Source organism: Drosophila pseudoobscura, chromosome X (genome assembly GCF_009870125.1).
Source record: "Drosophila pseudoobscura strain MV-25-SWS-2005 chromosome X, UCI_Dpse_MV25, whole genome shotgun sequence".
In the NCBI taxonomy this organism is placed as follows: Eukaryota; Metazoa; Arthropoda; class Insecta; order Diptera; family Drosophilidae; genus Drosophila; species Drosophila pseudoobscura.
In genome coordinates, this window is record NC_046683.1 from 49,092,744 (window position 1) to 49,120,694 (window position 27,951).

At 47.6% G+C, this 27,951-nt stretch overlaps 3 protein-coding genes and 2 long non-coding RNA genes across 8 annotated transcripts; 4 read left to right on the top strand and 1 right to left on the bottom strand.

Annotated features, from left to right (window-relative positions):
* The first annotated feature begins 340 nt into the window (after nucleotides 1-340).
* Nucleotides 341-4,179, top strand: LOC6900615 (glycoprotein-N-acetylgalactosamine 3-beta-galactosyltransferase 1-like). The gene is made up of 5 exons (XM_002134952.3): nucleotides 341-2,665; nucleotides 2,721-3,087; nucleotides 3,147-3,373; nucleotides 3,431-3,854; nucleotides 3,916-4,179. The coding sequence occupies exons 1-3, from the start codon at nucleotides 2,217-2,219 to the stop codon at nucleotides 3,351-3,353; spliced, it is 1,023 nt and encodes a 340-aa protein (XP_002134988.2). The 5' UTR covers nucleotides 341-2,216; the 3' UTR covers nucleotides 3,354-3,373; nucleotides 3,431-3,854; nucleotides 3,916-4,179.
* Nucleotides 3,856-4,209, bottom strand: LOC26534352 (uncharacterized). Its single transcript, XR_001453166.2, has 2 exons — nucleotides 4,089-4,209; nucleotides 3,856-4,033 (listed from the first exon to the last, which is right to left on the bottom strand). It is a non-coding gene; the product is annotated as an uncharacterized lncRNA (long non-coding RNA).
* Nucleotides 4,210-6,967: 2,758 nt separating this feature from the next.
* On the top strand, nucleotides 6,968-26,138 carry LOC26532539 (uncharacterized). 4 transcript variants are annotated; one of them, XR_004470073.1, is made up of 3 exons: nucleotides 6,968-7,167; nucleotides 14,355-14,495; nucleotides 26,002-26,138. It is a non-coding gene; the product is annotated as an uncharacterized lncRNA (long non-coding RNA). The 4 variants fall into 4 exon arrangements; XR_004470072.1 differs by lacking the exon at nucleotides 6,968-7,167 and adding an exon at nucleotides 9,458-9,643; XR_004470074.1 differs by lacking the exons at nucleotides 6,968-7,167; nucleotides 14,355-14,495 and adding an exon at nucleotides 23,829-24,012.
* On the top strand, nucleotides 10,092-10,992 carry mat (materazzi). Its single transcript, XM_001353639.4, has one exon. It carries the CDS (start codon nucleotides 10,130-10,132, stop codon nucleotides 10,853-10,855), a length of 726 nt encoding a protein of 241 aa, XP_001353675.2. The 5' UTR covers nucleotides 10,092-10,129; the 3' UTR covers nucleotides 10,856-10,992.
* nerfin-1 (nervous fingers 1) lies at nucleotides 17,394-21,547 on the top strand. Its single transcript, XM_001353640.3, has one exon. The coding sequence runs from the start codon at nucleotides 17,806-17,808 to the stop codon at nucleotides 19,426-19,428; it is 1,623 nt and encodes a 540-aa protein (XP_001353676.2). The 5' UTR covers nucleotides 17,394-17,805; the 3' UTR covers nucleotides 19,429-21,547.
* Nucleotides 26,139-27,951: the final 1,813 nt, after the last annotated feature.

Consider the following 27,951-nt stretch of genomic DNA (forward strand, 5'->3'; position numbering starts at 1 on the left):
TATAATACATTTAACTATAAATACAATTTATACAAGAAAAAAAAGAATACCAACCAAGCGAGAAAATTGGTGGCAAAAGACCTGAAAAATGTATCGGAATAATGTTTATACCATATAAATAATGTATATTTTTGCAAGCGAAATTATAATGTCAAACATAGAAGCGAAACGAAACGAAAATGGAAGGAAGGACCTGTAGGATAAAGCGATATATCGATCATAAATCGATAATAAAGACGTAAACATTTTCGCATATACATATTATTATATATATATATATATCAATTTTTTTTAAAACTTTTTTTTGTTATATAACTTATGGAATAATCCAAAAAATATGTTTTATTATATATATATTTTTTTTTTAACTAAAGAGCGTTTTTTTTGTCACACTTAGCCCGGTGCGACAGTGCGTGTCATAGCTGTAAGTCGATGAGAAAACTGAATTTATATTTTAAACAATTGTATATCCTTTCTCCATTGCCTTAATTCAAAGAACGCCTTAATTCAATGATCGCCTTTTACGATATATTAGTATTGTGTTGCTCATGAACAAAAAAGAGTTGTTCACTTAAGTGACCAACTGAACATGTTCCTTCCAAGCTGTTCTTTTTTGTTCACTTGTTCTTTGTTGTTCACTTGTTCTTGTTGACTTGTTCTTTGTTGTTCACTTGTTCTCTACTCACTTTTTGCGCAATTTTGCTCCTCAAAGGGCATATTGCGATCTGAATAGTGAACAACTGAGTGAGCAAGTGAGTAACTGAGCAATCTAAAAGAGAAAGTGAGCAATATGAGTGAACTTACTTAAAAAAAGAAACAAGGAAACAACTTACTAAAAAAGAACAAGTGAACATGTTCACCAAAATGAGCAATGTTTACCCAACACTACGATATATCTATTTTTCTGAAACAATTGCTAGCGACGTGTGGTTGTGAAACGCACTGTACACTTTTTAATAATTTTTCCCCATTTCTCGTGTTTTCTTTGCTAATTTGTTTGTGCACGATTTGGCATTGTGTTTGTCCCCATGATTTCATGTACGACTTAGTCCTTAAGTAGTTTCTAAGGCTGTGTAACTAAAAACTAAAAACAAGAACATGTACTAACAAAAAAACAAAAAAGAAAACAAAAAACTAAAACCTATGGCTTACGGACATACCCTTTTGATTGGTTGTTGTATTTGAGTTTAGCGCCGTACAATTTTTGTTTATTTTGAATATGATTTCGAGGCGAGGCGGGATAAACAGAAATTGGCAAGTGCACTTACTAAACGTATAATGAAATATAAATGAAGTACATATATAATGAATCGATTATAAAAGCCTAAGCTCTAAGTACGATACAAACTAATATTACAATTAAAAATTTTTTTGTAAACCATTTTGTAAGGCTTGAGCCTTTTGATTTGAGCCGCAGGGTCAGAATGGTCCCCCGAAGCGAAAGGTCAGAAGGGGCCCAAAGCAAAGGGCTGTAAAAGGCTCAACACCAATGGCCAGAAAAGCAAAACAAAAGTGTTAAAGAAACACACAAAATCAAAGTGAAGCAAAGCTAAGAAAAATGAAAGCAAAAGCTGAAATAATTAGTCCACATTTTAGTCTAAACAAAAACGAAACATACCAAGAAAGGTTAAAGCTAAAGTAAATCTACAAACTAAAATCAAGAAAAGCTAAAAATGATACACGGAACACACAAATTGTAACATGGATTTGCTATATAAAAAAACTTAAACTAAACAAACGAATGAGAATGAGAATGAAATGATTATCTAGCAATAAAAATAAACAGAATGATTTCATTTATACAGATCGCAAGCGATCTATCGATTTGGTGGAGAGAAGAGGAATGGCGGGAGAGAGCTGTTTGCTAATTTATGCCAAAAATAGGTCAACACCTGAATATGCTACTCGGAAAACCAGTTTGGCAGATGGGCTGGCCGATCATCGCGGGCGTTCCCGAAAGTGAGAGGAAAACATAATCTGTGATTTGTATGCGAGTTTTGGGTGATTTCTTTTCTGACGACATCTTTTGACTGGGACTTGTGACTCATTATGAATGCCAAACACAATCCCCGCGACTATGTGTAAACCCGTTTTGAGCGAGAGAAAAGAAGAGTGGGAGCCTCTTCAATCAGCTGGCAACGAAATGCATTCGTTGCGCTGTTCAAAACATACACGATCACTCTCCCTGCCAGTGATTGCCTGGGATCCAACACGGAATGTATCGCAATGTGCTCTGCCTGGTGCTGGGCCTGGTCATTGGCATACGACTGACCGATCTCTTCGATTACCTGCGACTCACTGATAGCCGCGACTATGCCCTCACCCAGGCCCCCGCTGCCACGCCCCAGGTCCACGCTGAAACAAAAACTGAGACGGAGGCGGACATTGCCGCGTGGCTGTTTAATGAAACGCGAGTGCTGTGCCTCGTGCTGACAATACCCCAGTGGCACCACAGAAAGGCCGCAAAGGTGAAGAACACGTGGGGTTCGCGCTGCAATAAGTTGATATTCCTGAGCAGCGAAGAGGACAAAGAACTGGGGGCCATCGATGTGGGTGTGCCTGAAGATCGTAAAAATCTATATGCCAAAGTTCGCGCCGGCTTTGCATACGCGTACAAGCATCATGGAGAGGATTACGATTGGTTTCTCAAGGCAGATGATGATACGTGAGTGGGACGAGCAAATCTTTTGAATCTCCTTTAAACATCTCTTCTTTTTCAGCTTTATAATCATGGAGAATCTGAGGTACTTTCTCTACCCCTACGATCCAGAGGCCGCTCTTTATTTTGGCCACAAATTCCACACCGATTTCCCGCAGGGCTACATGTCTGGTGGAGCAGGCTACGTGTTGAGTCGTGATGCCCTGCGGCGACTGAATCTCTTTGCGCTGAATAACACCCGTTTCTGTCCAGAGAATACGCTGTCAGAGGATCGGCAGATAGGCAGGTGCTTGAGGAATGTGGGTGTTGTGGCAGGAGACTCTCGGGATGGGGAGGGACAGGAACGCTTTTTGCCGCTGTCCCCCAAGCATTTGGTGCCCCATTTTCCCACCACTGGATGGCTGAGTGGCTTGGTGTTCTACAAGCCGGTAAGAGATACTACTTCTGTGGATCAGAGATTCTTTATTAAAGATGGTATCATCCTCAGACGGAGACCTGCTGTTCGACCACTGCCATCAGCTACCACTACGTCAAGGACTTTGAGTTCGAGATCTACGAGTACTTGTTGTATCGCCTGCGCGTCTTTGGCATACCCGTGCCCCAGCGAACACTACCCATGCGTCTGCCACAGCAACAACTGCAAAGACAGCTGGAGATCTGGTCCAAAGAAAAAACTACAAATCAGAAAAAGTGATAATCGAAGGTTATGTTTATGTGAGAATAAGAGATTTTTGATGTGGAACTACTTTACTAAAGCTCCTTTAATTTCAGGTAGATCACATTGCTGTAAGATGTGGATGAAACGTTAAAACAAGGACTCAAAACTATACCTAAATCATGTTAGAATTTGTTTAAATTATATGCGCAAGTGCTGCGAGGAGGAGGAGAAAACAAAACTGTGATTCGAATTGACTTTGTCCCGCTTCTTAAGCCTCAAAACAACGTCTGGGATCTCCCCTACAGGTGGGGATTAATGACCAGAGCTCGTTGCATTACTATGGAACTCCGTTCTCTAAGGCTTGAACCAATTTTCGGCATGCGACAGGCTTCTGGAAGCTTTTGAGAGTAAATAGCAAGGAAATTGGTCTCCAGAGAGGAGAATTTGGCAGACTGAATGCCATCTGAATGACGAGGAACAAGCCTAAGGATGTGCCAAATATAAGAAGCGGCAATCGGATTTTTCCACAGGACCAATGTGAGATTATCATTCGATCGTTTTGATTTATTTCTTCAGATATCCAATTCTTGCGTTTCAGAGGACCGATTGCTGCTCAAGCTCTGCCACTTGCGTACCTTATCGGTATCTCAAGAGAGTCTATTGCTCTGCCATCGCTCCAGAGGGGACTTCCTGCACGTCTGTTCTTTGGGTATACGCTGGATTTTGAAGGGTTAAGCGATGTTGAAGGAGTATAGCAGCAGGGAAACATACTGTATCTACTAAAGCCATTCTCTCGCCTCTCCATTCCATACCTTATGTTAGTCCCCTTTCTTCCTATAATTACTAAATCCATTAAACTGTACAATAAATGTATTATAACTAGAGAGCGTGGGTAGATCTCAACCATTGTGGCACTGTGCTTCCGTGAGTGAATGCATTTGCTGCGGCTATCAAAGGTTGAGCCGTGGAAAACGATCTTCTATAGCGGCTCCCGATTCCCGATTCCCGATTCGCAATGCTTTGGGGCAAGAGCTCGGTCTAAACTTGGGCATACGCCTGACGGAATACTGTTTGAAACGTTTTCTTGGAATCTTCGATAATATTTGGCCACCGACAGAGGTCGGACTTCCGGGAGGGATATATGCATGGGGGGCGGTGCTATGCATCGCTTGAATTTGTTCGATTTTAATGGAAGTAATATTTGTGATCCCATATATAACGCCCTCTTCGCTTTGGAGAAAAGGAATTAGTCCTTTGCTGTATTGGGGGATTGGAATCACTCCTTATTCGCATTGAAGGACATGCATCTCTCATCCTCATCTGAAGACAGAGCCATGGGTCTGTGCCTGAAGCATGTGGGAGTGAAACCCGGCGAGTCCCGCGGTGGCCTTAACCAAGAGCCTCCTCTTGCCGCAGTGGCTGATGCCTGGAACTGGCACGAGCTCCATTTTCTTCAAACCAACGGAGAGAGGAAGGAAAAACCGCTAAGAAAACTTAAGAACACTTTTTTCTGCCCCTCTTAGCCCCGAAATCGCTGTTCCACTGCCTTGATAAGCCTTCATTCAGCAAATGGTTTGGCCTTTGATCTGCTGGGGGTACTTTTTCTATAAAGTAAGGATTTTTGGAGACCCCAGGCCTCTGCAGAAACTGCCGCCACGCCTGGGCTTCAGGGAAATGCATTCCCTGCGGCGCTATTGGTCCCAGGTGGTGTCCGATAACCTGGAAAAACCTGGGGCTTAATGTAATTGCTACACTTTGAGATAAATAAAGCAAGAGGCAGCGACGATGAAGATTTATTCCCATCAATAAGGCAAAACCAATTGTTGTCTTTGGCTCCAACGTCTCTTCTGCATTCTCCCCTCCTTTGGGGGGGGGGCTGTCCTGTCCGCTGGCATTGCTTTGGCCATTTGTCAATGCGGCTGGCCCTTCGCTTTAAAGCACAATTTATCAAAAAGGGCCGCGTGCCACATACTCATTCCCCACATCCACATCCACATCCACCTCCTCCTCCTCATCACCTTTTGTTGGATAAGCAGGGAGGAAAATTGAGGAATCGAGAACCGGAAAATCGAGTGAAACGTGCCAAACACGTGAAAAATACCTGGGGATCATTGCATTGTTATTTATGAGCATCGAAATGAGGCTCGAAATGAACTGCACGGGGAGGAACAGGACTCGAGGCATGCGGCATGCGGCATTCGGCACGCGAGTGCCTTGACTCCTCGGATAAAGGATAAACTCGTTTTTTGGCAAAGCAGGGCAGCTGTTTATGTACCGCTATCTAGAGCTATCCAGAGGGGTAGAACCGTGGAACGTGCCGCCGGTCCCTGAACCCCCAGGTTGCGCCTGCGCAGCGCCCTGCCTCGCCTCGCCCCGCCTCGCCTTTCATCGTTAATATGTACATAATTCTACATTTACATTTTAGACAAATATGAGCCGAAAGGGAGCTTTTCCCTCCACAGATCCCTTGTGCGTTATCCCTATTCCGTGTACCCATTCCTGTGTTCCATGTAAATGAGGTTGTCGTTGCCACCACACACGTGCGCCGCCTGGCCAACAGGCCGTGAACACAGGCTCCTGGCTCTTGTTCCCCGCTGTCTGACAGATTTCTGGGTGGAACTGCTATCAGTGCCGTTGCGATAAAGGTTCGGCCAGGCAGCAGCTGCTGACTTTTCCATGAATTTAGGGGAGTTGAATGTAGGATGTAGGGAGTAGGGAGTAGGGAGTAGGGAGTAGGAAGTAGGGAGTGCCTTTTGTAAACACAACGGGGCAGAAACAGGATATTTTTTAAATAATCCATCGATGCATTTTATGATTTCCAAAAATAGCCCTTCAAATTCTACACTCGACATTACATTCTACATGATTTGATTACATGACACTGCACCTACACCCGCACTCTTCGTTTACCCCTCTCACAAATACCTGTACCAGAAAGTGCCCTATAAACGTTCGCTTAGTGGGAGAGGGCGGAGTAGAGGAGCAGAAAAGTTCGCTCTTCTCAGTTCGTGCAGTGGAGAGCGGTCCCAGAGAAGCCACAAACAATGCGGATAAGCTATGAAAGAAGCAGTAAAAGAAGAGTTTGGTTATACGCGTGCATAGCTGAAGAGAGTGAGTGGGAGAGAGCAATTATATGCAAGCCTCGAAATTATGCAAGGTGATCTGCTCAGTACAACAGCCAACTTCGTTCTCGCTCTCTCAACAAAACTAGCGTCAGCGCTCTCAGTTGTGCTGAGCATGAAAGAAGACACGAAAAGAGAGACCACCTTGTAAAATTTCATTATTCGCCGCCTACGCATCTCTTACGCTCACACAGCTTCCACAGTTCCCCCCCGCTCTTCATTCTAAGCGCAAATCGTTTATTCGGAAATCAAACTGGCGTTGTTTTGTTGTTTCGGGCCGTGAAATGCGGGAAAATTATGAAAATTTGTCGCGCAGCAGTGCAGTGTAGTGTATTGTAAGTTAGGGATTGAAAACACAACAAAAAAGTTTAATTTTTAGTGTTTATAGTGCAGAATAGAGTGAAAAAGTGGCGTGATTAAGCAGATGCTGATCGTGTGCGCTAAAATGTGCAAATGCAGTGGAACAAGCAAACATATTATGTACATACATTAATGTATTTATGTATTTGTTTTATTTTTTGTGCAATAAGCCATTCCGTTGTGTCTCGAATGTTTTCATTTGATTGTTTCACCGGCATGTGTGTGTGTGTGTGCGCGTGTGAAAGAATGCGAGAAGAAGAGAAGCAAAAAGGAACGAGCAAACGCTGCTTATCTTCGTCGCTCTCCTTCCGAATGTCACTCAAATAGAGATGTGATCTCCCTCTCTCTCCCGAAGCTGAGCAAAATAAGTGAGTATGCGTGGGAGTGGGCGTGTGCCAAATGTGTACTCTTATTCGAATTATGGACAAAAGATAAGGGAAAGAAAAAGAGTGTTTCTGTTTCTGCACAACTAGCCTCCTTTTAAGGATCATAGCTCCTGAAACCAACTCTGCCACGCCTCTATGCATCAATCCTCCACTCAAAGATCTGACACACCTTCTTCCTTTCCAGAGGAACAACATTGATTCATTCCCGTCCATTAACCTTTTGAAGTCCTTCCCCCATTAACTATTCAACGGCCGCCTCATTGGCTTCTCAAATGCTTCATTGCGTTCTTCCTGGGCATCTAAACGGCTCACCCATCTAATTAGTTGCATTCCTCAGCTTCGACTTCAATTCAATCCTGCCACGCCTTCCACTAAAAACACAAAACCAAAAGAGAAGCACAGAGAGAGAGAGAGATAGAGAGAGGGGGGAGACAGAAAGGACTTCCCTGGGCGACATGATGTCTGGCAGGAACGGTTTACACACATTTCAACGACGATGTCTTATAATCAATTTAATGGCTTCTTCCCCCCCCCCCCCCCTGCGAAAGGGGAACGGAACGAATACGAAGCGGTTTCCCCTCGAGAAAGGAACCAGACCACGAACAGAGGATTCCCCCTAAGACGGTGTCGGTGACGGTGACGGTGTCGGTGTCGGTGAGGGGCAGGGGCAGGGGAACGGAGGAGGAGGAGACGAGGGTAATAAGTCGTCGCCGACTGAGGGGCGTTTCAATTTGTATCCTAAAGTGAAACCTACAATTGGCACCACTTTTGCAGCCAAAGGAATTGCCTCTTTTATGGTCTCATTTTCTCTGGTTTTCTTCTTGGCTTGCCCCTTCTTGCCGCAAACTCAATTAAGTGACGAATGAATGGATGGATGGCTGTATGAATGGAGGGTTCCCTAAAAGGACAGCGACAAGGCGCCTCTTGCGAGGGTCTTGCGAGGGTCTTGCGAGGGTCCTGCGAGGCATGTAAATGCCAGCACACACAAGGCGGAGGGAGGGGGATGGCACGATGATGACTCAACAATGTCTTGAACGTGTTGCTTTGCTTTCCTTCCTTCCGGCAAAGGAATGCCTGCCATGCCCTCTGCGCTGCCTCTTTCAAGGAATGCCACACAACCCTCAACCCTCGACGGCAGCAGCTAGCAGCAAACTATCGAGCAACCCCTAAAAATGCACTGACTTCTTGGCGGCGCGAGGGTTCTGTTCTTTGTGCCTTCTTGGGTTTGAGGTTCTCGCCCGCCTTCCTCCTTTGTGTGTCTCGTCAGTTCTTGTGTCTCCGAAGGGGTTCTCCCGACGCGTGCCACGAAAAGGGGGAAGGCTGTGGCCCAGGACAAATGTACCTGTAGCTGGGAGGATGGGTTCTGTTCTGTTTCGACTGTTCTCTGACTCATTGGCATGTCCTCGTACGGCAGGAAGTGCACGTACAGAAATTATTGAAAATTATAGTTGTGGAAAACTTAAAAAAAACCCCAACGGAGCGAAGGACACGTGCAGGACAATCGTATGCAAAAAAAGGACTTCCCGGAGAGGAAGTGGCAGCCAAGCGTTAAATTGAAGCCTGTGCCAAATCAATTAAAAAACAAAAAAAAAACAAAAGAAAACACTCGTGCCCCAAGCCGTTGCTTGTTTGTGTGGCAGTTGCATGGCAACATTCTGTCGCAAGCGGCGCGGGGACACGGGCCTTTCCCCCCCGGCTTTCCACAGTGGTTTTTCCGGCCAGCAGCAGGACTGCGATTCGAATTCTGATGCACTCGTGCAGTCCAGCAGCTGCCGCGAATGCTCTTTGCGAATGCGCCGCACAAAAATCACAAAAATCAAAATACCTTTACACATGATTTATCCCTGAAGCACCGAAAGCGGGTATCCTTCCCCGTCCCCTCCCCCTTCCCCCATTCCCCTGTGTCTGTGTGTCCGTCTGTCGGCGTCTGCGTGTGTGAGAGTGCGGCAGCTGCAACCCAACCTCCCCTTGGCCCTTTCCCCTGTACCCTGTACCCTGTCGATCAGAATGCTTTTACTTTTGCCCTAAAACCCAATCGAAGCACACAATCAACCCCTGGGTCTGGTCTCTGGTCCAAACCAAAAAATCAACATTTGCGCCCTCCCCTTCTCCTCCCATTTTAATGGGGTGGCTGCATCCCCTCTGCATCCCCTGCATCCCTGTCGAAAGTTCCAATTTTCCAGACTCTTTCTTCAGTTTACAACATTTTTGGAAATTATATAGCAAATCTCTTTGGTTTCGTGCTCAATTGGAATATTTCTATGTTTCTTTTGTTTCGCAGCAGCGACAGCGGCAGCGGCAGCGGGAGGCGGAGGTGTATCCTAATTATGTCCTGTGTCCTGTGTCCTGCATCTGCGTGTGTGTCCATGGGCATGCCATGTACCAAACGAGTAGAACGTGGGCAAGTCTCTTCGAGTGGAACTAATGTCGGTGGAACGGATATGCGATCGAGTGAAAGGTACGGGGAGTAACTAATTTACAACAGACATCTGTCGTTTCTAATGATTGCTTTCTCCAACACTTTCTCCCAGCAATCGCGGACAGCCGTGCACTTGTTCCCGTGGAGAGCTCTAGTGGGAGATATCTGTCTGTGTGAATTGGGAAACTGGGAGAATTTCCAGCTTCAAAATGCACTCTAATTGCAGTATCTTTGAATTATTATCTGTGGCGGGCGCTTCGATTGCTCCTCTGCTACCAGACCTCTCCACTAAATCCATATTTAGCCGTGAGACAATCATGACTAAGGGTCGTAAATAGCCCTACCTTTATCTTGACACACTACCTTTTTCTATTACCACGTCCGACTATGTAAAGCGTCGGATGTTTACTGTTTTTACCGAGTGTGTCTGATAAGAGGCTACCCAGATAAGCGGGCAGATCTGTGGCTATAAAAGCAGCCGGCCCGAACAGCATCCATCTAGTCACCGAAGACAGATACATCACAATGCAGATCCCTGCCGCTTGGACACTCGTTGGACTCTGCTGCCTGGTGGCAGTCACCTACTCCGCACAGCTGGCTCCCATTCGAGCTGCCGCTGCTGCGCCCAGACCCGGGCCACCGCCCAGCACTCTGGCCCTAGAGCTGCGTAGCATCTTCCGGCAGATACCCAGGAAGCAGATCGAGAAACTCGTGCAGGCCTACATCCTCAACGACGAGGAGTTCCAGGGTGTCGTCAGGGACATCAACTCCCTGCAGGCCTACCGCCTCAGTCGCCAGTTGGCGGCGCAGCCCGAGGTGCGGCAACTGCTGCAGTGGCTCTCCCAGCAGCTGATTCTCTCGGGCAGCTCCCTGAAGATCTTCGAGGACTTGGAGCTGGAGATCAAGGTGATCAACAAGTATCCGCAGGCCTCGCAGTTGGTGAACGGCATCCGCGGCTTCGAGCTGGAGTTCTTCCAGATCTATCCGCTGGAGCTCATCCGTTCCCTGCTGGAGCCCAGTGCCACACAGTCGAGTCCCGCTCTGGCGGAGCTCTGGCGGCGTCTGGTGGCCCTGCTGCCTGCCTACGAGCGCGTGACTGGCTCTCCACCGGGAAAACTGTTTATCCAGAAGCTGCAGACCCGAGGCGTGGCTGTCCAGGATGTGGATGCCCTTATACGGTATCAGTTTGGCTGGAGCAATGCCACTCTGGGGGGAGCAGATTATCCCGGCTACGATTATCTGTACTACTAGAGAAAGTCCACAATGAGACTCCGAAAGACACCCCCTTTGCTTGCCTATTCTTATACCACTTATAATCATTTAACCTCCACTATATTCTGTGTAAAATATATCCTTAATATACCTCCTTCCAATGGAATCCTATTCTATTTTCATATTGTCGAAATCTTCGTTGAAAATTAGTGCAAAATCGGAAAATTTCCTGAAAAACACTCAACCCTAAGACGACGACTCTGGCATGATTTAATCGCCTGTCTGTCGGTCCATCGTCTCGCAGTGAAAGTCCCCAAAAAAACAAAGCAAAGACTGCAAAAAATTCTGTTTACGACTGATAAATATTTTTGTGGGCAGTTCCCCGAAGGCAAAGCCAAAAAATGATCTGGAATTCTTGGGGTTTTGGCATGCGTAAGCGATCGAAGGAACAGAGTAAATGTACGCTTATAGGAATATATTTCTAAATGGATTATACATTCCCAAAACCTATAAAGACCAATGAAGGCTGCTGTTCCATCAATTATTATAGAAAATCATATAAAATTTTCCGTACTTCTGGTATAATATCAGTCGACAATCAATTTAATTCCACATCTACTCTGATGTGAGACCTGGTGGAATACCAGCGCAAACCGAAGTCCCACGAAGGCTAGCCATCTGTGCCATCGAATGGCAATAAATATCAGTGCCTGCTCAAAGGTCGCGTGGGGCAGTACGACAGGACGGAGACGGGGACACCCTCGCTGCAAAAGGTATGGTATCCATGGCAATGCCATGATTAAGTAACAGATGAGCCATGGCCGTGTGCCCTGCCCTGCCCTGCCCTGCCCTGCAATGTGTCCTGTGCTCTGTTCCGTGGATCGCACATGCGATTTAATTGAAACAAACCAAACAGGAAACGAAGAGGCATGGGCAGGGGGCAGGGGGCAGGAGGCAGGCGGCAGTGCCAGAGCCCCGTCGAATGGGGTTGCTTTTGTAATGAAGTTCCTCATTAAGCGGCGACGGGTAGAATCGCTGGATTCGGAATTGCAACGGAAACTAGTTAATGCTCTGTGAGGCCCATTGTCAAAAGCAGAAGCGCAAGTCGTGCAATTTTCACACAGCAGCACCACTGAAGGGGAATCCTGTGCACAGGATCTTGGCAAACGAAGGGAGAATACTCGTATTTCTCTCCCTTTTCCTTCTGCCTCGCTTTTTGCGGTGAACGCGTCCAATTGGAATTTTATATATCGCATTGTCCGTCAGATAAGGGGGTAAAAATGTAATATTTTATATTCGCCTCCCCCCTCCCCCCTCCCCACTCCCCACTCTGGCTCCTGGCTCCTGGCTCCGAACCCTCCCTATGGGCATTCACGGCACTGTGACTGACATGCGGCGGCGGCGGCGGATATTCGAGTACGAGGCTTAGAACGGACCCGGACCCGGACCCAGACCCGGGCATAGCTGAGCAGAGCAGAGCAGAGCTCTCCTCCTGTGCGGTGCAGTGCCACCCCTAAAGCGCCGAGTGACGCGCGAGTATTTTTATTTAAAAAACCCCCCTATTGAAATCAGCAACAGCCTTAGAGACCTCAGAGCTGAGCCGCCCGACCGCCCGACCGCCCGAAACCCCGCAACGCAGTGCAGGCTAGAAATCGCGCTACGCTTGAGCTCTGCTTTATGGCCACTAGCTACAGTGGTGACTGGCTACAGAGGCAGATATGGGAAAGCAGAGGAATGAAATGAAGAAGTTCTTCAAAGGGAAGAAGTCCACCTACTGAAAGGCATCCCCAGGTGAATGATTTTCACTTGCCAATAAGAAAACAACGACAGTCCAACGAAATCTTTGCCGTGATGTCTGCTTCCTGCAAGTCCCTTCCCTTATAGTCATGCCTCACTGCCTGTCTGCCTGTCTGTGCCCCTTGTGCACCCTTCGATTGGTGCTGCCGCCGCTGCTGCTGCAAGCACTCGTATGTGGTGGCTCGTGTGTTCTGTTGGGTTTTTGGTGTTTGAAAATGCACCTGGCTGAATTTTCAGCTTCGATTGCGCTGCGGCCAGGCCACGATTTCCATGCTGGGGTTCGCACTGGGACTGGGCCCGAGATTCGGGTGGTTGGTTGCATTGCATTGTGATTTCCCTGCCGCACATGCCGCTGTATGAGGCAGGCAGCAGCGGGGTTTGTGCCCGTGCCCGTGCCACGGAGCGGCAAGGACATTAGCAGGCGCAACAACAAATGAGCGTTGGTCGCCGGTCGCGTGCCCGAAGCACTTCGACACCCGACAGAATTGTGAATTGTGATTGTTTTTTGTGCTGTTCCTTTATGCCTTTACTATATTTTATTTCCTTGCTGCTTTTTGCCTTCGTGCGTCCTGCCCCCCCCTGCCTCTCCTTTGCCACGATTCTGCTGCATGTGTGAGTGAGTGATTTGTGTGCCCCTGCGGCGCTGCACGCTGCATGCTGCATAATTTCGCCTTGACTCGAGCGGAACACATCTATAATTATGTATCCCCTGAATGCATCTAATTTTCCCCCCACTTTTCCTCGCTTTTTCGACTGTTATTTGTTTTTGCTTCGGTGGGGATCCCTAAGCTTTTCGGGGATTTTCCTGCTGCGTTTTTGGTTCTAGAAGAATCGAATAATTTGTGCCACTCTCTGCGGGGGGGTGGGGGTGGCATAATCTCTTCCTTATGGCAGGAATCGCCCGAATCCCAATTAAAATATAATTCACGCCTCTGGAAGCCCAGAAACCAGAGCCAGAAATTGCATGAAATTATGAAAGCGAAAAATTTAATTACAGCTCAGTGGCTGATGGAGATCCCTTCGGGGCACTGTAACCCCCAAAAAGGCAGCCAGCAACAACCCTTCCTTCGACAATGGGGCACGGCGCACGGGACACGGGACACACAGGCAACATGTGCCACAAGTTGAGTGCATCCTCTCGAGGAGCTGCCCAAGCAGCAAGTGCTGTTGCACGCGACTCAAAAGAGGCTTTTGAGACGACACACAGAAATGGATGCAACGAATGCATTATGCCGCATAAACGATGCATTTTCGAACATTAATTATTGCCACAGGAGGAGGCGAGAGGGGCCAGGACTCCGCCAGGACGACAGAAGGCTCCAGAAGCAACAGACAGACAGAGAAAGGCGGAGGAGTGGGGCGCTGGATGGTGGCAATGGGATGGGAATTGCACTTGAAAATTACCATAAAAAGATGCACTTAAGGGTTAGGCATTGGGGCGATACAAACAACAAACAAAATGCGTAGCTAAAGAGCAGCAGGAGGTGGCAGGAGGCGGCAGGAGGCGGCAGGAGGCGGCAGGAGGCGGCAGCAACAGGAGTTTGGGCGGCATCATCTCTCTCCATGGGTTGTCCGGGTTGTCGTTGGTGTTTTTGAGTGCAAATTTGTGCCAAGTACGCCTTGGAGCGCAGAAATCAGAGCAATCAGCCAGGAGATTATCAGACTACACAAAGAGAAACGGGGGCGGCCCCTGACAAACATCAAACAGAAATTAATTACATATCTTTAATTATATTTCTAGAAATGGGGGATCGTACCCGAAAATTCTGTGGTCTGTGGTCTATGCCTTTCCCAAAGGCCTACCAAAAGGAATGATCTTTAGTTCCTTCGTGGGATTTTGTTTGATGACTTCCAAAGGCTCAAATATTTAGCCAAAATAAAGGTAAGTCACATGACACCACATTTGACGGAATAAAGAGATAGTCCTATGATATTGAAGCCGGGTTTGATCAAAGAATAAAACCCCTACAACCGATTTGCAGGAGATGATCCCCTGTGCTACCCTGGGACATTGGACTGCACCCGGAACTGTCTAGATCTGAGTGGGTTCTTTTATCTATTTGGGGATAGAAGATCGTTGCCATCTCAAAGGATATAAATCACCTTCTGAAACATTACCAAAGATCCCATAAGCCTCCTAGAAGGAAGTTTCTCTCAATGAAATCTTGACAAATGAGGATCATTTCCAAAATTGTGTAAATCGCCGCCAATGAAGCGATCATTCAGACACTCAGAGATAGAGATAGAGATAGAGAGAGGAAGAGGGAGAGATGTATGTGTTTATGTAGAGGACTTAAGACTTTCCCTTGAGCCTTATTCAATTTCTGGATAATCTTCTTTCTTTTGATAGACAGACGACACCAGAACGCGGGGATTAATCACAAGCTTCACAAGCGGAGGATTTCCCCCTTTGATTGCTTCATTTTGGGACTCACTTTTCTCTCACTTTATTGATGACAAAATAAAGCAGAGCAGCAGTCGGGGCTGAGCGGTCTAAAGGAGGACTTTCTGGCAGGACTTTCTGCCAGGAGGGTGGCCCTTCATCGAACATGGGGTTGGAATTTGCAGCGTCCCAGATCTATGTATCTTTCAGGCGGCAGGAAGGACAATGCTCGCGTGGCTGGCGCACTTCTGAGACGAGTCTCAGTCCCAGGCCCAGACCCAGTCCCAGACCCAGACCCAATCGACTTCCCAAGGATTCTATGGCTTTAGCTTTCGACTGAAGTTCGGGCGGGGGTCGGGTCGGGTCGGTTCGGTTTGGTTCGGTTCGGTTCGGGATATGGATTCTATTTGTAATTCTAAGCTGCATGGCAAACACAACACAGATTGATTGAGAAGAGGCACAGAGCAGCAGAGCAGCAGAGCCACCCCCTGCAGGGCCCTGCTGCGATTGGGATCGCTCTGGGAATACTCTTTGGACACGAGACTGCTCTCTCTCTCTGCCCGTTTTGGGGTGGCGCGTTGCCATGTTGCACGTGCCTACCGTAAGAACAATGGCGTCGAATCGTTCGTTCGCTCGTTCGTTCTGTTCCTCCAACATACGAGAATAATATGCCATATTTTCAATGAGCCCTTAACGGGGGGAATCGAAAGTGCATTCCCTTTCATGGCAACCACTGCCACAGGACGATGTGGCGTCGCAACGGCGTCGCATTTCGATTATGTTTAATGGCAAAGCACAGGGCAGGCATACAGATACAGATACTCGCTACACAGATGCACAGATACTCCGCACACAGATACGTAGCGATTGTTTATGCTGAAGTTTTTTGTGCTGCTGTTGCTTTGGTGGTGAACTTTCGTCGAAAGCAATGTTGTGCTGTGTCTGTTGTTGTATGCCACACGCCGCATGGTGTACCTACCCCACCAAAAGCAAACTTGACAACGAGCTTAGCCTTAGCCTCAGCCGCCACCAGGGTCTGGGGCAGGAGGCAACACCGTCTGTGGCAAGGGGCGAGAGAGAAAGAGACAGACAGAGAGAGAGAGCGCTGATAAATGCAGCTACATACACGCAGAGAAATCAGATGATTGTAGATCCCTCAGAAATGCGGCGCCTAAAGATACACTTGGAGAAATCGGATTGAATAAACTTCGGTTTCCACTGGGAGAGGCATACGAAACCCCGATAAATCCATTAAGAACGTGTACACTTAAAGAAACTCCAATGAATGTGCCATTGCATCTCTTTTACACTTTACACTTGAAGAAATTTAATGAATGAAAAGACCTTTAACCTTTCAAAACCTTTTTGCAGACACATATGTAGATACATTTCACCTTTAGATACCTTTTTGCACTTGGAGTACACTGATTTCGTCCTTCCATTCCCCGTCCTCCGTTCCCTGCTGCAACAGCTGTTTTTTCGCTCGGTAAGCAAACAAAGCAGCGGAAGGATCCCCCGAGAGGAAGGTTTTGGACCGGCTCATTCATTTGGTTGCACGCTCAAAACGCTAGAGGTATCAATCGGTTGCACGCACAATTAACACGGGGTCTATGAGGGGGAGGGGGGAGGGGAGTTTTCATGGTGCGGCGTCAGCTGTTTTTGCGGCAGAAAGCGGAAAAGCAAGAGGAAAAAGATCATCATTGTTTTGGGCGATCGAATTTCCTTTGAAATATTTGCACAAACACTGAAAGAAGGTGCCATCATCCTTTGCTGGGCATTTTCGTGGTGCGTGGCAAAGGGAAAAACAGCTGCTGCCACATGCCACATGCCACATGCCATTTGCATGGCATTGATTTCTGCGAGTGCATTGTCCTTTGGAGAGGGAGGGAAAGGGAAGGAAGCGTGCAGTGCGTGGAGGATCAGGGCAGATCAAGGGAAGGGTGGAGGTCCCTCTAGAAAGGTATGATCTCTCCTTGCCCATTTTGGGGGCCTTACCTTCTCCGGAATGTACCTTTCCTGCACAGGACTTTCACTGCCGGCAGGACTTTCCCCTTAGCAGTGGCCTCCTCTGTCTGCATTTTGTGGAAAAAAGGGTGACTAATGCGTGTGCTTGTGCTGGTGTGTGTGTGTGTGTGTGTGATTGCTAACAAAAGATTCCGGCTTTTGCGGCTGCCGGCAAAGGTCTCGTCTCTCTGCTAGCGCCGCTGCCGCTGCCGCCTTGCCGCTCTGCTAGCGTCTCTGCCCGCCAAGGACCTCCGCTCTGCTCCGCTCTGTGCAAGGGCTAAAAAGGACATCGAACGTCGCGTCGGGGCGGCTGTTGGGGGATGAAAGAGCGACGCAACGCCTGCCGCCGCTGCCGCCGTCGCCGGAATGATTTCCCTTTCGGTTTCGCTTTCCTTTGACATAAATAGCCGTGCGGGGCACCGCTCTCATTCATTCGCAGCAGAGACGTTGAGCGGAACGACAGCCAGGAGAACAGGACACCGACCGTTCTTCGCCCAAAAGGAGCTTTGCCTCAGCCTCAGTTTTGCGCCTCAGTTTCTTGTTCTGTTGTTAAGTTTTTTTTGTTTGTGCTTAGTTTTCAAAAAAGTTTCCCGTTCAATCATTCCATCATTCATCGTTCTCCACGTTCAATCATTCACCGTTCACCACGTTCAATCATTCACCGTTCTCCACGTTCAATCATTCTTCAATCCACGTTACGTTACGTTAAGTTACGTTCACGTTTGCGTTTTTAAAGGTGCGACGCGTTTAAGATTTGTTGCCCCATCATTTCGTTTGACACGCGGCGGTGGCGACTCTCAGTGCAATGGCCACGCAGACACAGACACAGATACAGACACTGCTGCCACAGCAGACACAGACATCGACACTCTGCCACCCGCATAGTATTGGCATCCAGCTGCAGCACAAGGGCATGCCCCACGGTCTGGGGCTGCTCACCACAGTGGCCTCGCTGCCCCCGAAGTACCGCAGTCGCTATCTGAATCTGAAAAGCAAGTGTGAAATTCCGCTGGATCTCTCGGTGAAGCCGCCAACACCCACAATGGAGCTGCACGAGGAGGCGCTGCAGGAGGAGGTGCTGCATCCAATTAGCGACGGAACGGATGTTCCGATGGCCACCGCATTTGCTGAGGTTTACAGCAGCGAGGCCGTGGCAAAGGAGGTGCCAAGGGAGCAGCAGCGGGAGATGGAGGAGCAGACCACCATCACCCCACCGCAGAGTCCTGGTCCGCTGTTGAAGCGTAAATTGAGCGCCACAGAGGATGATGGCCAACATGCCGCAAAGCTTCCCAGAAAAAACATCGACGAAGAGGAGGAGCTGCCCTCAACGAGCAGGGCGGGGGCCCTCGTGGAGGCCACACCTGCCAAACCCATCAAAGTCTCGGACACGGCGCCCAGAACCACCAAAGCATCGACATCGGGCAAGTCCTCGTCGCGGAACAAGGCCACGCGGAAGCTGAAATTCGATGAAGAGACATCGTCCCCCGTTTCGGGTACCATCATTCGACCCCTGGAGGACATCACCGACGGGACGATGCAGTACAGCAACGGGGACATTGATCCCAAGTACAACATCGTGGAGATCACCGAGGAGACGAAGGCAGAGCTGGCGGCCATCAAGAATGTCATCGGGGACTATGTCTGCCGCTTGTGTCGCATCAAGTTCGAGGACGCCTTCGGGCTGGCGCGGCATCGGTGTGCCTGCATTGTGCTGCTGGAGTACCGCTGCCCCGAGTGTGGCAAGCAGTTCAATTGCCCCGCGAATCTGGCCTCGCATCGGCGGTGGCACAAGCCCAAGAAGGAGGCGGCGGGCGTGAAGAAGGAGAACCAGCAGCCAGCCGCATCGGCATCTGCATCGGCATCGGCGGCAGCAGCGAAAGGAGGCGCCATCAAGAAGGCTGTTGTAACTGAGGAGACTGCCACTGGCGGCGGCTTTGATTGCTCCGATTGCGGCAAGAAGTTCAAGCGTGCGGCGTATCTCAGGAAGCATCAGCTCACGCACGCCAAGAAGGGAGCGGCAGCAGCAGCAGAGTCCGCCAAGGAGATGCCGCGGACCACCATCAGGGCGGTGTTCAAGGCCACGCCGTACAGCGGAGCTTCCTCCTCCAGTGTGGCCTCCTCCTCCTCCGCCAGCAGCACGCACTCGCACTCGACGCACGAGGATGAGGGCGTGTACGTGGTGGCCCCCACCACCAGCGGCGCCAGAGCCACCGCCACAGCCGCCAGGAGCACCACCAGCAGCCACTACGAGGTCGACTACGATGCCGACTACATGTCCGACAGCAGCTCCTCGGCCTCCTCGGCGGGCTATGGCCGCCTGCAGATCGTGGAGCACGGCCTCACGGAGGAGGAGAGCATTGCGGCGGCGGCCCTCACGAATCTAAGGAACTGCGCCTCCGTCATCCAGCACACCACGATGGCGCACTAAAGAGGGAGAGAGAGAGTCCCCGAGAGTGCACGAGAGTGAGTTTTGAGGTTGAGTTTTACTTAAGTTTTAGTTATAGTTTAAGTTTTAGTTATTAGCCATTAATTATCCCCGCCCTGCCACAGAGGGGGCGGGTCTGCAGCTGAAACAAACCAAAGAATTTAGTTTTACACGGGGAAAACAACTCTTGCCTCCATTTGATCACTTAGTTACACACTAGTTAGTCGTAATGTTTATGTTTAGTTATCGATTTGGTTTCCATTCCACGAAATGAGTTCAATTCTAGTCAGAGTCTCCTTCGAACTTCCTTTGTCCCTAGTCCGTAGTCAGTGCTTAGTCAGTGTTTAGCCAAAGAATAGTGAGTGGCACTAGTCAGCTTCAATATGATCTCGTGTGCGGGAGGGCTCGCTCCCTTCCGCAGTACCTCGTACCAGGTAGCAGGCATTTCCATTACCATTTCCCTCTAGTCGTTAGGCATAGATACTCGTAGGATATCTAGTCATTTAGGATCAGAACACTCTTCTAGTCAACACATCCGTACTTTATTCTCTAATAATTTCCTCATACATCCACCCAACCATCTATTGTCATCTAAAAATTCCTCATACATCATTCCTAAGCATCATTCGTATTACATCTTCTCTCTCTTCATTCCTACACCATCATCGAACCTTTTTCATGGTTGTACATCGACCTTCCACTTCTATCTTTCATCAACTACTTCTTCCTCATAGATCATAGATTAACACCAATCTTTCACCTCTTTCACTGCTTTCACTCTTCATTCAATCTTTAATCTGAACAATCCTAATGTGTAAACATTCGGGGTTGCCTATCAACATTCTCTACTCATCCCTCCTACCTCTACATTCCATCTTCTTCCTCTATTCTCATCTTTCATTAATCATTCCCACTCTATTCCTTCTATATCATACCCACATATCATTCCGCAGACCTTTCAAAACCTCGAAACACCTTCTTCATGTCCTTTTAGTCATTAGTTTTTCTTGCATTCCCACTAGTCATGTCTAGTCATCATCTAGTCATAGGTTTTTCTCTAAGTTTTGTACATGATAAAAGATATACATATACATATATTTCTTCAATTTCGGCTACAGCTTTAGTTCTACATAAAGTACTCTAGATTATCGCTAGGTATTTTTTTTCTTCTTAAATTTAAACCCAAACAAATTCAGGCGAAAATTGTGCAGTAATAGTTTTTAGGTTCGAAAGGCAAAAAACCAAAGCAAAAACCAAAAAACATCCTTAGTTTAGTAGTGGCAGAGGCCAGTGTTGGTCAACGAAGACCAGTGTTGCTAAAACCAAAAAGTCGAGTGTGAACTCTAGTCATTTTTTTTTTGTCATAGATAGAATCGTAAGCCGGGGAGAGCCCCTCTGTATCTGTGGGCCTCCCCCTTCAATTCTTCATAGCCATTCCACCACCCACCACCCACCACCCTAACCTTAGTTTTAGTTTTAGTTTAACTTTAGTTTTAGTTTTAGTTTTAGTTTATGGACATTACGGACCAGCGTCTCACTACCAGTCAAAGTATTGAAAACAGTACAACATCTAGCTATAGAACATAGGACGCCCTTTGTCGCAGGGCAGGGTATCCCGTAGAACCAGCGGTTGTGTACTTAATTACTTACTAAAACCTAGTCACATAGCGACAGACGGACAGAGAGAGGGAGAGCAATATCACAGCATTATTGTTCCTTCAAAAAATGTATAATTTAAATGTATAAATCGGTTGTAACCAAACACACACACACACACACCAGAGTACAACGAAACAATGGGAAACTTTCGCTCAAAAGTAGATCTTAAGCTAGGATACGTCTTAAAGTCTTAAAGTCTATACACTCTATATACGATCTACATATATCAGTGGATAATCTCATATCTAAAATGGTTGACGATTGACGATTTTTGTGATACTAAAATATTAAGAAGCTAAGCCTAAAGTTTACAACAAATGAAGTTTTTCTTTTTTTTTTTTCGTACTTGTCTGCTCGCTCGATTGTGCATTCAACAATAAGAAAGAAAATACAAAAGAAATATTTTTTTGATATACGTAATATTATAGAAACCCCTATATACATATGTATTTACATACCCCCCGAAAAAAAACCCCCCATTAGATTATATACTATATATATATATTTTTATAAAAACTTCTATTAAAAATCTATAAAAATTGAAAAGCATAAATATTTTTGAATAAAAATAAAGAAAACTGAACAAAAATACTTTTATTCTTCGGGCAAACTTAACACTAAAGGAACTTCCATAGAGTCCATAATTCGAGCCATCGATATATCTTTTATAAGGATTTGGGTGCACTGCTGTACCATTGAGTGGCAAGGAATGTACTCTTTTTACCATTGAAAATATATGCATATATTCTTGGGGCTAGAAGGCCAGTAATCCATCGATCGAGACGTAAGATTCTACCTTTTGTTGAGCCAATCATCCATCGTGGCTGGTGGTGCCCCTCGACATTGGCCTGCAGACCACCGTGCAGGCCTCACTTTTCCATTTTCTTGGACATCAACTTTGATCTCTGGTCTGTATTCCACTATCCTCTCCTCTACAACAGAGAACTGAAAGCACAAACTTGTATTCTTTTGGTTTTTGACAAACCCCCGATCAGGGTTGGATAATCGTTTTATAATTGTGGGGAAAGTACCACCCCCACAAGCATTCAACCTTTCAACCATCCATCCATCAATGTGTGTGTGTGTGTGTGTGTGTGGAGTGGAGTGGAGTGGAGGTTGCACAAACACCACTTAAAAACCTCTAGTATTTCATGTCCAATAATGATGATGACGAGGGCCGAGAGGATGATTTCTCGTTTCGAAATAACGCTGCAGTACCGTAAATGAAATGCCATTAAAGGCCATTGACATGGCCCATCGATCTCTGGGTTTTTCAGCGTTTTCGTACCCAAAAACAAATACCAAAACATGCAAGCACTGGGAGAACGGATATCGATGTGTGGATAGCAGGAGGTGGATATTCGGGAAGTGGCAGTGGCAGTGGCAGTGGCATTGTTGGACAGATGCAACTTGCGCCTAAGTACACAAATAATCATCACAGTAGTGGTAGTGGTAGTGGTAGTCGTTGTGGGCATGGAAAAGGACTCTGTCTAGGGGTGCGTCCTGCCAGGGGGTGCATACATGGGGGTGGGAATGGATTGGATGGGGGTGCGGGTGCGGGTGTGGGCGCGGGATGCGATGGACCAAAATTGCAACCCTAAACTTAAGCAACTAATGATGCCCCGTTCTCAGCGGAAATGCCCTTAAAAAACTGTTTAATCAAACGCGAATGCATGACAGCACGGCACAAAAAAAAATGTATAGGCAAACAGGATACGCCGGGAAGGATATACTCGTATGCGAGGGTGCACCAGAGGAATGGTAGAGGGTGCACTGTGCTCGCTGTGCGTGTGCGGTGTGAATTAATTTAAAGCGTCAAAAGAGCCATATAACGATTTGAGGAGATGTCCTCTCCTCTCCTTCCATCCACGACTCGGCGCCCGGCAAAGGGTGTTGCGTTTCGGAGTGAAATTATGTTAAATCATGCCGACAAAACTACCCTCTCTCACTGCAGCATCTGTGCCACAAAACGTGGAAAGCAGCGTACCTGAATGTACCCCCCGCCACTGCGCGTATGTGGCAAGGTTGCAGTTTGCACCTTGGCCGGCGGCACGGGGCATTCCTTCAGTGAGCCCGCATGAATGGGGCAAGTTTCTGGGGTTTTCTGCGGGTTCCCGAAACCGTTTTCAGCTGTTGTTCAGCCTAAGACCTACCTACACTCTCTCCCTCTCCCCCCATATCCATATCCATATCCATATCGGAAACATAATGCGGAATTATGTTGTCCAGAGATCGTCTTGAGTCTCATGTTGCGCTGCTAATTTGCACCTTGAGAGGCCTTTCAGGGGCCTCCTCAAGAGTCTGCAACATTTGTGCGTTAGACTGTTTATGCAGGTCCTTTGTCCTTTGTCCTTTGACCCAAGTGGCCGTATGGTTGAGAGTTTCCTGGCAGATTGATGGCACTGATTGGCATCAGCGATGCCAAAGTGTCGCCTGAGAGTCCTCCACTTTGATTACCATCATCCAGGCTTCTAAATGTAACGGTTTAACGGTTGAAAAGCTCCTTGAGCTTTCAGAGCCCGCATGCAACCCTGTTCGCTGCGTGGCAGCTGTCACGGAAATTGCAACTCTGTGGAGTCCCGCCAGCAAGTGGACATTTCCCCGCCAAACTGTCAAACGGAAAACAACGGTTTATCGAAGAGATTCTCTCTGTCTCTCTAATAAGGGGGGCCACGAGTGAGGATGGAGAGACAGAGACAGAGAGAGAGAGAGAGACACGCACGAGTCGGGAGCCGGAATTCCCAACGTTCGCTGTCGCACACCTGACATTCATGTTGTGGCGACGCTGAAAGTCAGACGTGTGGAGCGCATCCTCTCTCGATCCATCCTCCAAGTCGAATCGCAGTGCAAAAGTTTTTTTTTTTGTTTCGAAGAAAAAGAGTTTGAGGAGAGACACTGAAAACCCTCGAGGCGTCGCGTCCGCTAACGGTACGGTGTGCACGGTACTAGACCCCTTTTCGCGGCCATCCTTTTTGCGATTGTGTGTGTGTGTGTGTGCGATGGTGTGCGTGCGAGTGTATGTGGAAAAGCGTAAAATCCTGGTGTTAATTTGCTGGAAAAGCCACAGAAAAACATGAGACATGAGACTCCCGTTTCAACAGGAGGGGGAGGGAGAGTAAGCATGTGCTGCAAGGGGGGTGGGTTGCGAGTGGGTGGTGCTGTGGTGCGGTGGCAGGTTAAGGGTGTCCCCCCTGCTGGGGCGGGGGTGGGAGTCTGCGAGAGCGAAAGCTTTATTGATTGAGAGCTTTTTGTCCTTGCTGGCGAGCAAGAGAGCGCGAAAAATACTGGTATTTTCTGAGGGAAAGAAAAGCTCAGCCTTGCCAGTGCTTTGGACACAATTTTCGTACAACAATTTTCACTTTTCTCAGTCATTCTCACGTCTGTGTTTTAGGGCGGTTCCGCCACAGGCAGCAGCAGCAGCAGCAGGCATCAGGCATCAGCCATCAGCCATCAGGACTCGCACTGGCACTCGCAGTCGCAGTCGCAGCCCCACTTCGAGGAGGAGACTCCACCGCACAACAGTTGAACGCGTATGAAAATTCCACGTACGTCGCGCGTCATCGAAAAAAACACAAAAAAAAACAACCAAAATATCAGCGATTCCAAAAACTCGAAACATTCAAGAAACTGTTTTCAAAAAGAGTTCCTTTGCACCCAAAAAAAAAGGCAAAGCAAAGCAAAGGAAAAGAAAAGGAAGAGCGTTGTTATTATTTTTTGACTGTGTGTGGCCCAGGACGTTTTTTTTTTTTTGTTCTTTGTGTGCGTGTGCTTCTTTTTTGCGACTGTGTATGTGTGTGTGTGTGTGTGTGTCGGTTATGTTTTTGTAAAATTCAATAGAAATGCACGAAAGGTAATGCAATTGCCAAAAGAATTACAACCAAAAAAAAACATACTTATCCACGCACGCACACACACACACACGCCACACACACACTCACACACACACATGCCTAAAGAGCGAAGGCACGCATACAGTCGTGGAAATTTCAGTTTCAGAAATTTCTCATTTTTCGCGTAGTTTTGATTTTCTCCTTTGCGGGACTCTGCAGGCTCTGTGGCTTCTATCCTACCATCCCCCCTTCTCCCCGCCCCCCCCGCCATAACCTTCTCTCGGTGTATGTGTGCGACTCTCTCTTTCTCTCTCTCTGTCGGTGTGTGTGTGTGTATGATGTCCTTCGTCCTGCTTACGTACGCAGACTGAGTGACTCGATTGAGGCGAATGGGCTGCCTGAATGGCTGGCAGTGTCGCCGCCGCGCGTCTCTCAGAGTCTCTTGTCTCTACTGCTCTTCCACCGCCTCCGCCTCCGCTGCTGCCCCTGCCTCCGCCTCCGCCACCGCCTCTGAAATGAATGCGTATTCAATGAGCAATGAAATCCGTGACACATTCGCGCCTTCTTTCCGCAAACCATCTCCTCCTCCGCCTGCTGCCTGCTGCCTGGCCTGGCCTTCTGCTCCACAGATTTTCGGTTGCTCTGCTGGGGGGTGGCGGTGCGCTGCGGTGCGGGGGGGGGGTTGGGGCCTTGTGCATTTTCCATTTAATTTATTTTTTATTGCTTGGCATTCGCATTGCTTTGTTCTTTTGTCCGATTTTCCGTTTTAAATAAAAGCGTTATTAACACCCATAACCTTTGACATTTAAAGGCCCCGGACTGGCTGCCACATGTGGCACACAGCGCACACATTTTCCGACTTGAATGGGAGGCAAAGTATTTGAAGCATTTTGATTTCTGGTCTGCTTCCACTTCTGGCATTTCCTTCTTCGCATTCCTTGAGTTGCAGGACACACACGCACACGCACACGCACGCAGGACTTTCGCTCTTTCTCTACACATGTGGCGGTGTATTTTGTTGTTGTTGTTGATAAACTGAATCCTGAATCTCCATTGTGTTCCATTTGTTTTTTTTGTTTTTTTGCAGCTTCGATAAGTGAAAGCCATTAATTGAGAAATGGCGTAAATGGTGTTCGTACTGCCAGTTCCCATTCAAATACCGCCTGAAACTGTATGCCCATGTTAGTGCCTTCTTCGGTCTGAGCGGGAAACCAACCACAAACTGGAAGAAAAACAATCGAATATCCCAAAAAATAGTGTGCAAAAGTATGTTGAAGACCGCGAGAGATTGACTCGAGTGAATCGGCGAGAACGGAAGCGGCAACCAAAAAAGCCCCAGGTGAGTCGACCAAAGAAGGGAATTTTCCAAGCCTTTATGGGGTGTCTCTCTCTCTCCAGCTTAAGCCTTATCCTTTAGCCTTTATCCTTTATATCCTTTATACACAAATGAACCCTTTTTGCGTTTGCCCACGCACTGCACTGCATCGAGAGAAAGTGGAAGTGGAAGTGAAAGTTGAAGCGCACACTTCCCGTCGGCCATCTATCCGTTGGGCGGCAAAATATTTTGCAAACAACAACAACAACAAAAACAACAGCCGTCTATTAATGAAAATATGTAAGCGCAAAAAAAATCAGTATGGAAAAACGCAAAACGAAATTGACCCGCAAACGGGGGGAAAAAAGCCAAAGGGAAGTTCAGTAAATAATTGAAGAAAGGAAGGAAGGAAGAGTCATGAATGGGGGAAAAAGCCAGGCCAGGGCAGGCCAGGCCAGAACCGAACAGAACAGCCATCAAAAAAGTTGAACGAAAAGAAATGGAATGAAAAGGAAGAGCAGGGAAAGGCAGGGAAAGGCAAGGAGCAAAGCATTTGCTTGGGCGCCGGAGTGCGTTTACTTAAGCAATCAACTCGACCTCAAATACACACACACACACACACCACATAGTAAAATATATATGTAGTATATCTTTCCCGTTATATTATAACAACTAAAAAAGAAAGAGGCCGCCGCCGCCGCCGCACAAAGTTTGTGTGCGGAAAGCAAAAAAAAAAAAAAGGAGCAGAAAACAAAACCCTTTTTTTTTGTGTTTTTGGTTGCAGTGCATTTTGCTCTCTCTTTCGAACAGTATTTGGCCTCTCTCTTTCTCTGTTTGCCTGTGTGTCTGCGTGCGTGCTTGTGTGTGTGTGTGTGCGCTTTAGGAATCAGAAACAGAATCGGAGAATCCCAGCGAAGAACACATTTCACACGCGTGCATAACAAAAGACGTGCAAATTTTCACGTCAACACAACAGATCCTTCAATCGCACACACATAAACCACTGGCAAATACACGCAGGCAGAGAGAGAGAGACAGAGACAGAAAGAGAGGGGATATGTCAACATGTGTAGCATACTTTTTGGGGCCCCTTCTTACATCCAGCATTATTTGCACCTTTTCGACTCAACTGCTGCTCCTGCTCCTGGCCCAGCTCCTGCCCCAGCTCCTGCCCCAGCTCCTGCCCCAGCTCCTGCCCCAGCTCCTGTTGTTATCCTTTTGTCTTGCCTTGTCCCTTTCGGCCGTTGTCCTCGCCAATTTTTGGGTTTTTTTTGTCGGTGGAGGCCCTTAAAAAGGGTATGATGACTTATAGCTCCGCTCTCCGATGCCCTGCAGAAGCAACGATCGATCTGTGGGGCTCCCTGCTTTTCCGCGACCCCCTTCCTCGTTTTGTGTGGAGTTCAAGGGCATAATACGACGCCAGGGAGTCCTTCCAAGCACTCAAGTGCTCAGCAAAAGAATCGTCCCGAATTCTCTGTAGAAGCCATAGAAACAATCGTGTCCTATCGTCTTCTATCATCCCATTCAAATGGCCTTTGGCCCAACGCTAGCCTCGAAGGATGTTGATTCCTATCTGATGTACGTTTGATGTACACGCAAGCGATGGCAAGGGGTAGCAGAAGCTTCGTTCCCGCCCGAAAGTAGCCTGTTATTTGGGGCGGGGAGGGGCGCTCTTATTTCTCCTTATTTCTGCCCTTATTCGTTCTTATTTTGTTCCCTTTT